Below are 12,015 nucleotides of genomic sequence, written 5' to 3'. Positions count from 1 at the left end.
AAATATGCATCCCTAATAAAACAAAAATGGTCCCCATTATGGTACTCATTCCCATGGCGAGGAATATAAATATTCAGTGGGAGTGCCATTAGACAGGGATCTTAAGGATTATCTGCATTATTTCACATTGGTAGCACTTTCCAGATACCAAATAATCTTTACAAAAGCAAACATAAATCAATTTAAACTCATTTAGATACCATTTCACTATGTGCAGTTTCATTACCACACTCTTGCTTCACCTCCTTTGGGACGTGGGAGGAGTGTTTGCAAACTGGCATTGATGCCCGTCCGCAGCTGCCTGTCAGAGCTTTTATGTCTCCTTTTGAAGGAATAGCTCCCATTAATCATTTCATCATTAATGGCCATGCTCGAGCAGAAGGAAGGCTCCTCCAGCCCTGTCTGTCACGGCCGAAGATTGCTTCTCCGTTAATTCAGTGCAAAGGTGGCCCAGAAGTCTGCAATTCCGTCTGGCCCTTCTGTTCTGTAATACACTCCTGATTGCTTCAGGTTGCTCTTATTCAGATTATTGCTTTAATGTACCGTGCTTTTAAATAGAGTATCGGTGATCTGTGCCAGGAAAAAAATGCGATTGCAAGTGTATTGTCTTTTGGCTTCTACTGCTGTGTTCTTTGGGGTTTGTATTCTTTAGCTTTCTGAGAGCATTAGACACACTTGCATTTTCTGTTTTCCCAGAGCATCAGGATTAGGAGCTTTGCTGCTGGTTGTAAACTGTTAAGAATTGTGGTAAAATCCCTGGCCTTATTGCCGAGTGCAGAGCGTCAGATTCTTTACTGTAAAACTTTTCTGTGTGCAGCAGAGTGACTTAAATTTGAGTGTGGGTTCTTCCTCGCTATTTTTAGTGGTAATTGAGGGCAAGTATATAGTAGAATAAAAATTGAGGTGTCTGTTTGAGTCTGATCTTCTCCAAATGTTGAAAAGTGAGAGGATTCAAGCAGTTTTCCTCAAGGTAGATAACAATGTTATCTAAAAGTAAAAAATGAGGAATTGCTTAGAGAGCAACGAGCCTCTAATGCAAGAGCCCATAATTTTGGGAAGTCTCCTCTGAACCTGTTATGTGGTGCTGTGCAGTGCCCTGAAGTTCTGGTTTCCAGCCCTACAGTCTCTTTTCTGTATATTAACCTTAGAATGCTTATAAGCTTACACCCTTAAATGAATTTAACAAAACTTTAAAAGATCTAAGGTAAAGCATGTTGTTTATCTTTTTTTGTATACAGGAACCATTAGCGTGTGGAGCCTGATGTTCGGGCGGGAGCCAATCCATCGTTACCAGCACAATCAGAGGATCCAGGCTTTAGCTCTTGGTTCAGAAGGTGCAACGGTAGCAACAGCGTCTGGCTTCGAGGTCAAAGTGGAAAGCCCTAATGACAGAGGATTCTGGCAAACTACGGAAACATTTGAAATCCAGAAATTGGTGAGTCTCCAGGCTACTCAGCTTCACTCCAGGAACTCGTGATCCACTAATTATTTTTGGTACAGTTAAGAGGGATCTTAAAAAAAATCTTACAAGAGTGTTGCATGAACTAGATAACAGCATTATCAGCTAGAGGCTGATTTTGATGTAGGTTAATGGACGAGCCTTTCATCACTGAAGAGCAAGGGTGAAATGCTGGCTTAAGCTACAAGTGAAAATGAATAGAAGTCCATATGGTGCAGGAGGTTGGCTGGGTTTAATTGGTTTTTTTTTTGTCAACATCAAACTAAGTTGGCTCATTTTGTAAATCAGTTTTCTCGCGTAGAATTGGAGCTAAAACTCAAGGTCTCATTCCAGATCAACGCTGTCTGATTAATTGAGGCAGGATATTGCAGACGAGCTAATGGTATCACTTGTGAAGCTCTAACTAGTTGTGCAGCTTCTTTAGGTTGCACCTTCTGTCACTGAAGTTTTGAGACTATTTTAATTAAAGATCAAAAGCTGTCCCATTCTCTGAAGTTTATGAAGTTATTATGTCTCAAAGTATCAACAGTTTTTGGAAAGGGGAAGGAAGTGCATAGGAATACATTGAGCCTTGCAGCTTCTCTCCTATCGCAAGAATCTACTGCGCAGCTAATGATTTAAACCACTCCTGATTAATCTCCTCTTTCAAAGCTAAGTCAGTCTTACAATACATAAAATGTTTGGGGATTTTGTTTATTTTTAAGAGGTTTCCCAATAAAAATGTTAAAACACCACCACTTGCTCTATTGTAGTTGGATCCATTTTACTCTTGCATCTTGCTTGCTGTGAAATGTCAGTTTGCCACCTGTGAAAGACAGACACTTAGGACACCACGCTGTCTTTTAAGGTGTGCTGTGTGGGAGTTTAAACCCTTCCCATGGTGAGACTTTTCAGCAATGTCTTGACCATTTAGTGAAATGGGAGGAGCAATGTCATTCTGGCCTTGTGACAGAAGGCAGGAGAATAGATACTTGAGCTGTCCTAGAGTCACGTGATGACTTTTCTGTTAATTTAGGGCATATGATTGCAGGGTAAGCATCAACTATTCTGTGTTAGTTGCATGAATGTGGTGCCTCTTCTGGAGCACCATGTTCACATTCTAGCCATGATATTTGCTTTGGGTGCTTTAACCTTATGGCTTTCTGTCCTTTGTCTGAATGAGGCCATTAAGTCTTGCTCCTTTCTTTGATGTGATATTTTGGTGTGCTCTGATTAGTTTTTTTAAATGGGCTTATTCTAAAGACTGTGAGCTAGATTTCAGCATAGGAGCTAAACTTGCAAAAGTTCAGAAATAAAACTGATACTCGGTCTTTGTCTGAAATTAATCCTAAGTGGGATGATTCAAGATAGCAGATAACCCCACATCAGTAGTTTGTTCGGTTTAGCATGTGGCAGTAGTGATCTAAAAGAATTTTTGGCTGTAATAAAAATTAAAAGTCTGCTCTCTTTAGGTCAACTTCCTTAATCTGGTTCCAGATGTTACGGGGAATCCAGTGACAGTAGCAGCTGCAGAAGACATTGTCTATCTCCTGAAAGCAGAAGATCCTGGCAAAATCCTCCATTCTGTCTATGGTCAGCCTGTCACGTGTCTCGATGTGTCTGCTCATGAAGCAGCCTTTGGGGTCAAAACCTTTGGCTGGTTATTGAATGAACCCAACCAGGTATTTAATTTTTTTTGGTAAGATTTTTATACCTTCATAATTAGCAAAGGAAAAAAAAGAGTCCATGCTACTGACCATTTCCTTCCCCACTAGTCAGCTTTTGACAGCAGATAGAAGATGTTGTTTTAATGCAATAATCTGATGCTTGTGTTAGTGTTCTTCCCATGGGCAGAAGTAAGGATTTACTGTTAAGCTAACTGGGTTCTTTGTAAATACTCTGCATTCTCAGCGAGTCCCAGCTCATTCAGCCATATGCTGTGTCAGGGGCCCTCTAGGGGGAACTCCTCTCAAAAAAAAAAAACCCGAAAAAACTAAAAACCCCAATAAACAGCCCCACCCTAAAAAGCCAAAACATCCCTCAGCCTTTCTGATGAGGGCATCCTGAGCAGCATGTCAAGCCCTGTACACGTGACTGTGCAGCCTTAGGAGGATGCTGCTTTTTTTCGTGCACGTGAGTATTTGAACTAAGTTGCTTCCAATTTGGTGAGGATGGTGTGACTGTTGTATTAAAGGAAGCTAAATTATAATCATAGGTTTGAAGCCCCCTGTGACACAGTCTGCTTCTTTCATCAGCACATCTTAGCAGTGGCAGGGTAGATCAAAACCAGGCTGGTTTTGTAGCCCTGCTGAAGACTCATGGCTGCGGCATGCTTCTAATGCAGCTCTTCTCAAACTTCTCTGTTTCCAGGAGGGGCTATTTTGGGCTTGCAGACCCAAATAGGTAGCGTAAATAACTGTATTTTAGGGGGAGGGGGGCTCAGAATCCTACCTGAGATCTCACGTAGCTGATGGCAGCAGCCTGCTCCTGGACACAGCCCCACTCCAGGGCAGGGACCAGGCTGTGGAAAGACCTGTTTCCAGATGCCTTGAGAAGAGTTTCTGTCCCTTTCCTGCATCTTGCCTAGCTTTCCAATTCCTTAATTTCATTCAATTTTTTTTGTGGTTATACTTCAGGCATGTGATGGGCTGTCAGCAAAGAGGGAAGGAGAGTGCTTCAGGCAGGTGGAGAAAGAAGCAGGAGGCGAGCAACCAGATGAAAGGAGCTGTGGTCTGTAGTGTACAAACACAGCGTTTTCTTTGGCAACTAGAACAGGAAGGCTTTATTTAGGACTACCTCTGTGTCAGGAATAAATGTCTCCAGCTGCATCTAATTTCCCCTTAAAATTCACGTTCCCTAGGGAAATGCTGAGGCCACCGTAAATACCTCTAGGGTTGAGAGATGCTGCGAGGCCATGCTGTCTTTATTAATTCCTTTGCTGTCCTAATCCAGTTCTTTTCCCTACAGAGGTGGGAGGTTAGAAGGTAAAATTGCCTCATTCAGGGGCATTACGTTGGTGATCACCTTTGTGCCTCGTAAAGGAATAGAGAAATCTCCTTAGGCCCCCGAGCGTCACTCTAAAGCTGGACATATTTCCTGCTTTAGCTCTGAAGTATTTGGCGTTTGATGGCAGGTTGTATTAAGCAGCGCATCAGCGCGCATCCTAATCAGGGAGATGGGACCGAAGTCGTCCAGACGGCTGGGGTGTGTTTGACAAGGACGCTCGCCTGGCATCGCCGCACCAGCTGACATCACGCCGGAAATTAATTACTAATGTCTATTATGATAATTACCTCGCGCAGACGTGAAGGGACTTCGCATTGGCTGATTACGCTGGTCGCAAGTTGACAATCTGTCTTTAGGAGAGCTTTTGGTCTCAGAAACGTAATGGTGAAGAATTCCAGCCCTGTTTGCTGCTGGCTGTGTTGCTGTAGTGGGAAAGCTGTGTTTGCTTCTCAGTTTGGGGTTTTCTTTGTTTTTCCTGAGGGATATATTTTTTTTTCTTTAGTGTAAGCTCACAATCCTGATGCTACTGCCTAGTAACCTGCTTTCTGATAAAAATATAGTTAGGGAAACCATCTTTTTTTCCCTCTCTCTCTTTTAATCATTGTCTAATTTTAACCAAATTTGACGGCAGAGTAGAGATCTGAGGCATAAATTTTGTAGGAACTTTTATGTTGGAGAGGAGAAAAACATCAAATCTGTGGCATAGACTTGCCTACTGTTAGATGACAGACATCCGTGCCGGAGAGAGGGGAGAATATAAACGCTTCATCTGTGAGAAGTTCAACTTTTACTTCATTAAGCATCAGACAACCCAAGTATGATGCTATTTTTTGAAAGTTGGTCTGTTTAGTGCTCCTGGAGCTCTCTGTTTTATTTCAGCTGTAATTAATTAGGGCTATTTCAGCTGTATTAATTCAATGTGGAATGTCCTATTTTCCTTAAATACCAAATTCTTGAAATACTGAGATCCATGTTCCCTTCTAGGCTCATATGTGGCTAATAATATAGACCAGATAACAAACCACAAGGGAAGACCTGAACCCTGGCTTTCCCTTTCGACCTGAAGTTGTGCTCATCACATCCAGTGGACATGCCTTGAGGGATGGTGTCTGGCGAATACTACCTTGTGTCACACAGTTTGGAGACCCGTGGTCTTGACACTGCAGCAGCATCACAGCCTCTTGGCATTCACATTTGAATTTTGGTTTTGAGCATTGTATGTAAAATTATTTTCTAACTATACAGACACCCACAGACTGAAACTAGAGCCAGCTTTGGTCCTCTTCATGTCAGGATATAAACCTCTTAAACAGGTAGTGCTATGGCTTGCCAGGATTAACATCATCTGATGTCTGATGCAATTATCTCACTGATTGTAGGATCTGACAAGCTTTTCTCATAGTTGGTATATTTATAAGCTTCCCTGAACGGACTGTCTGCTGTCAGCTACGTCTGTTCTCCAACTGTAGCTTCAGGTGAGCTCTCTGTTGCTTCTGGATTATTTCTATGAAATTTATAGGTGCTTTATTCTCTTGGAGAAGGAAAAAAAAACAAACCCAACTTTCTCCTGTATTTAAAATTTAGTTGAAATTTTTTAACAAATTCAACAGTTCTTGGTGATAGAAGATAATCAAAATTGGAGGATTTGGGGTTTTTTTCCACCAAAGAAACTTCGTATAGTATGCAAGAGAATTTTATTTTAAACTAATGCAGCTGAAGAACTCTTCTTTGTTGCGTGTGTCATAAGGCACAGTTCAGAGCGTGTCTGTGTTTTTGGTTGCTTTGTGCATAAACTTGAACCTTCTTTCAGAACAGGTAGATGGGGAAGAGAGGAGTGAAGGGAGGACAGTCATGCTTTTGGAGCCTTCAGCTTAGAAACAGAAGGCTGGATGTGTTGAGATCAGATGTCTTGGGAGTTGTTCGTTATGCTGTTGCTTTTTCATCTGTTTTGAGCTGGCGATTGGCTTGTACTTGATGAATGATGTTCAGCATCACCTGTCTCTTCTCATCAGCAATTGAAATACTGCCTAGTTTTGCTCCTGTATTTAGTGTTTCCACAGAGGTCTTCAACTGCTTGCTCATGTGAGTGTATCCAGTAGAATTAACCACTTGAAATGGATGTTATGAACTAATATTAACTGAAAAAAAAAATTAAGTAATCCTTTCAATTGAATTTCATACTCTACAGACTCTCTTGGATGATGTATTTAGGTCATACCTGCTTTATATAAGCCATCACATCTTTCTTACACCTTACTTTAAAATCCTCCTCTTCTTAAACTGGTAAGCTCACATTGTCTTTTCTGGTGTCATAATTTCTCCAGTTCTTGTGGAGTTCCAAAGATGTCAAATTTTTTGCTCTTGATTTTTCTTATTTTAAAAATGTGGTGTTTTTTCAGTTTTGTTAACCACTGTGGCCCTTGTAAATAGTCCAGTTTTCCATAAATTGATCTTTATGAGCTCTTGTTTTCATACCAGTAGAAGGGCAGGTCTTACCGATGACTGCATTTGAACATACGGGACTCGCCCAAACATTTTCCTTTGGGGAGCTGTAGGACTGTAGAGCGTTAGCAGATCTTTGAAGTTGAAAGGTGTTTTAAATACCTTAATCTTTATAAACTCTTTGGTACCATGTAGGAGAGACAGAACTCTTTCTGAGGATCTGAACTGTGTAACTTTTATAAGTTGGGCAAGAAGCACAGTCCACCAGAGACCAGTTTTCCTTGCCTAAATTTTACATGATGTACTGATTAACCCCTCTCTTGCTGAAAAGTAACAATCATCCATCTTGGTTTTTCTGTGTTTGTAAATGACCAAAAATAATTTTGCAAGTTTAAAAATAAAAAAAAAATCCTTTTTGTATTGGCTAATGTTAATGACATTCTGCTTTTTATTTCCTATTTGTACATTAATGTGAATACCTCAAAATTGGCACAGCTGCTTAGGTAAGGTTTTGAAAACATAGCTGCTAGGATGTGCTGTGAGTATTCAAGGTAATAATCCATGAAACCAAGAGAATTTGTTCTGTTTTTAAGCATTACCTTGCTTTCCTTTTACCTCCCCTATCCTTCGGTTAGGGAAAGTTTGTTTCTGGGCTAGGGCTTGTTGTTTTTAGTGGGTGGGTGGTTCGGCGGGTAAACATAATATCCTTTCATCTCCGGGTACCTGAACTCTTACATCAGCCTTCAGCCACAAGTCAGATGAGCCTGGTGACCTCCTTGCAGGTCCTAGCAGACATCTGTCCACACCACAACCGCATCGTGGCTGGCAGAGCCCCGGGTTGGCAGCCCGGCCTCGGGCACTGACCAGTGCTGGAACAACAAGGGCTGCAGGTGCGTTGGCACAAGGGTGCTGCTGAAGCTTGCACGCTGCCTGCCTGCACAATGCTTGGCTCTGCTTCTTGCTACCAGCTTGGAGTCTTACTTTTTGACTCCAGTCAAATAAAAACTTAAAAAAAACCAAACTACGCTTGTCTTTAGCTTTATGTGCAACTTCTATGACAAATGCAGGTGTTTGGAGGAGCGGGTAGTGTGTATGGCCGGCTTCTTTTTTGCTGCTGGATTTGCTGCAAGCTCTTTTGACTCATTTTTGCGTGGGTGTTTAAGCATTGCTGGAGGCTGCTTGGTGCAGCTCAGCGCATGCGAAAGACGAGTTCTCGTTTGCCAGCGTAAAGTCACCTTTAGGATGGCATGAAAGTCAATTTTCCACATGCTCGGAGAAACGGTTGTGTTACCAGCTTTACACAATGACTTATATCTGGCAAGAACTTGCAAAATAGTCTCTCTGGCTGTTTGTCAAAAATTACATCATATTGGAGTAAACTGCTTTTAAATCAAACATCCATTATTCATGTATATTAACTGCTTTTTTTATTTTTTTTTTTACTGGCTGTTTTGTGTGTGATTTACTCTTTTTCTTTCTCTCTGATTATCTGTCTGTCTCCCTCGGCTGCTCCTTTTAAATCTTAGCTCATCTTTAAATTTATGGAGCCAGAACACTTATCTCTGTGTACAAGTATCAATATGCTGGCCTTGCATTTGTTAATAGTAAAATTTTTTTGTTGTTGTTGCAGTGTTATGTGCCATATTTACAGTAGGCAATTCAATACATTTGCACTGGGAAACTGTGCCCCTGAGGCTTGTAAACTTTGAAAATATTTTTTTTCCGCATCCCTTTAGAAATAAAATTCAAACTTGCAGCAGTGTGTACCATATGTTGTACTTAACTTGATGACTTCTACCGCAAATGCGTATGAAAAGCCTTATCGCTTTTGTTGATACCTTTTGAATTGAATGGGTTTGGCCTGAGCAAAAACCAGATCCCTTTTTATTCATGGTGGACTTGAAATTTCACGACCCTTTCTTTTGTTGGCAATATATGTCTGTATTCAGGCAATGTTTTTCCTAGCTGGCAGAGGGATAGGCAGAAGGAAAGAGGGAGAAACATAATCTGAAAATAAATGCAAATTTTGTTCCCAATCTTGCTGCTTGTTCCTCTGCATCTTTAAGCAACTCGTATTTTTTTTTTTTCCCTTTTGATCCTCTGTCTCTTAAAATGACAGTTAGAAACCTCTATCCTAGACGGTTCTCTCTGAGAAAGTGGTTCTTCAGTGTATCCTGTGTGTTAGTAAGGAAAAGGATGTAGGTTTTGAGTGTGGTTTTACAGTATACTTTTTGCTAATATTTATGATACTCCCGTCAATACTTCATCTGAAGAACTAAATATACTGTATATACAGAATGCTTCGCCCAATTCTGAGTGACAGCTCGGTTTTTACTAGCTGTGTGATGTGGTAACCTGTGACAAGAAGCAGAACGCGATTGCAGAGGGAAACCAGCTATTTCACAAAGCAGTTGTCTGCTGGCTTCCAGCCAGGACAGTGGGTTGAACACCCCTGCTCTTGTTGAAAGTACCACAGGCTCTTTGATAACAAGTGCTTGGGGATTTGTTGTTTTAATGTTCCATCCAAAAAAGACATCTCCAACAACGCAGGATCCCAAAACACCTGCTGGGGTATTGGACACACATGGAAGAGTTCCATCAACAGCATTTCCTTCAGTTCCTTGGTTTTTCTTGGAAGTATCTCAACCAGAGTACATCGCCACGCTTGACCTCACTTAGCTGCAAGATGTAACAAAGCTCACAGCTTCAACATTCTGGCTACAGAGACTTTAATTCTTTGTGAATTCATTTCGTCCTCTTTCTTGAGTTCTTGGACAGCATTTAAAGAGAGTTCCCCATACCCACTGCTCTGCAGTTCTGTGAAGTACAGTAACTTTTCCTTTCTTCCTCTGCCTGGTCTCGTGAATTTGCCAGTTTCTCGGCGCATCTGTCTGAGAACGGTGGCCACAGGTTGAGATTTGCCCAACTCGCCCGGTAAAGAGGGGAAATCAGTCTAATGCACTGCCTTAACAAAAGAGAGAGTATGAGCATGAATAATTAATACCACTAGTCTGTGGCAATCGGATAAAATGAAGTCCCATTTGCTCAGCCTTATTAAAAGAGAGAGAGAGAGGGAGAGATGGTAAAGGTCGTTAAGGGACTTGTAACATGGAAAGAATCGCCTCGGAGATGGATAATGTGTTTTCTAATCTCTGTGGTCTTTAACTAAACATAATGGTAAAGGTACTCTGGCTATTTCTGGCTTGTTGAATTATTAAGCATTCTGGGAGATTGCTTGGCTCTTGTCCAATAACTTTAGACTTTTTCATTTGAACAGTGTTAATAGGTAACACTTTTTATTTTGTGCGTTAGATCCTGATGCATCTGCACAGAGTATTTAATGCTTTTCCTCCCTTGTGTCCCCGCAGTCCCCCTGGGGGAAGGGATGCTCGTTAGTGTGTTATCCCAGGGCACTTCATTTCACACCCAAATGCTCTTGGTTCACTTACCTTCGGCTCGGTACCTATTAGGTCACTGGTCTTGGGTGTCCATTATAGGATTATAAATATCTTTAAAAGGGTAATCCCTTTGCAGTGTGCATTATAGGATTATAAACCTCCGAAAGATCTTATGCTTTATCTGCCCTTTAACATACAGGCCCTTATTTCAAGTCCCTGTTGACCAGGTGTTTTCATTCTTTCTCCTTGGCCTTTGTAAAGAAAATCCTTGTTGCCTTGGGATATTATAGGAGAGCTCATCACAAGTATTCTAGCAACTTCATAATTGTCATCAGCATGCTTTTAAAACCCCTGTCTTCAAGACATTATTATTCAGACTTTAAAAAGCGTTCTGGGTTCTTTTTAATTCTTTACCTATCCATTTGTCAGGATAAGATCTTGCAATTCATTTGCAGACCATAAAATTGCTCAAGACAGAAGCTGAATTTAAAGATGGGTAAAAGCTGGATACTGTAAATCACAAAGAGAATCCTTCTTCCACTGGTAGGGCTAATTGGCTAGAAATACACATGTGCATTATGAGATTTAAAAACAAAAACAACCCAAGAATGGAGACTGATGTGAGAAGAGAAGGAATTGGAGGGAGAAGGAGAAGATGATAAGAAAAAAGCTTTTCTTCCAGTTTTGTGGATCTGAACCTTTATTTTTTTACAGATTCTCTTTCTGAGATGCAAACACTTTAAATTTGTGGCCATCTACAAGTTATGTGAGGATAATATATATATTATATATAATATAAAATAATTTTTTTGGCTGGTGCTGCTACATGTGAGGATTGCCATAGGTCTAAAATTGAGACTGCAAGCAGGAGAACATGTAATATTTGCTCCGATGTAAAACAGGGGAATCTTTAAATGGTGTATGGAAGCAATTTTTCATTATAATCTTCCATGGCCATAACTGAATTTTCAAGTACGTATCGTATGTTTATAGGATAGATGGGAGCTATGGTCATTTAGATAAATTAATAGTTTATGGATGTTCACTTTAACTATTAGCCCCAGGGGACTTCTGAGAAAGTGGCGTTTGGCCCCCTCCTCTCCAGAGCTTTAACGTACAGCTGGGAAGGGCTGGTTCAGGGCCTCAGCTGGGAGCTGGAATATGTTGCTCTTGACCCGATGGTTTATTGGTCATAAGTTGAATTCAGCAGTTTATTGACTTTGTCTTTTGTTCAAAACTTTTCAAGGAGAAATTAGTTTCCCAGGCACAGATATTAATTTCTTTCGCATTGAAAACTGTGCGAAGTACCTTTGCCAGAATGTCATTATCTCTGGGTTTGGTTAGTGAGCTGTTGGAAGCTGTGCTGCAAGTGAGAACAGGCTCTAAATTGGTCTTTACCTCGAAGACTAACATTTTCATGCAGTTTGTAGCAACTTTTTCATAGGTACAGAACTTTAAATTCATTTTTTAGCAACCTTGGTGTCCTAAGTCTCCCTGCAAAGGTAGAGTCTTCCTCGCTTTACAGAGCCTGAGTAAAATTGCTTTGGTTTTTTTAAGTCTTAAGGCTGAAAAACTACATGCTAAAGACTGTATTTGAGGCAGATAGCTTCACAAAGACAAGGCTGGGAAAGGGAACTAGTTGGGAGATTATAAATATTATAAACAACTGAGGAAGTCGTGTATGAATGTGTTGATTCTAGCAGGGAGCTGATAATAAGCCTGAATAAAACC

General features: G+C 40.8%; 1 protein-coding gene across 1 annotated transcript in view; it reads left to right on the top strand.

Moving 5' to 3' along the window:
* FBXW8 (F-box and WD repeat domain containing 8) overlaps nucleotides 1-12,015 on the top strand; it is a 53,478-nt gene that overhangs the window by 31,439 nt on the left and 10,024 nt on the right. The window contains exons 6-7 of the mRNA XM_068412592.1: nucleotides 1,239-1,435; nucleotides 2,911-3,120. Coding sequence (XP_068268693.1) covers nucleotides 1,239-1,435; nucleotides 2,911-3,120 — 407 coding nt within the window. The remainder of the gene's footprint in view (nucleotides 1-1,238; nucleotides 1,436-2,910; nucleotides 3,121-12,015) is intronic.

The sequence above is a fragment of the Nyctibius grandis genome, chromosome 14, assembly GCF_013368605.1.
Source record: "Nyctibius grandis isolate bNycGra1 chromosome 14, bNycGra1.pri, whole genome shotgun sequence".
Taxonomy (NCBI): Eukaryota; Metazoa; Chordata; class Aves; order Nyctibiiformes; family Nyctibiidae; genus Nyctibius; species Nyctibius grandis.
The sequence above is the reverse complement of the archived record's forward strand: the minus strand, read 5'-3'. Positions and strand labels throughout refer to the sequence as shown.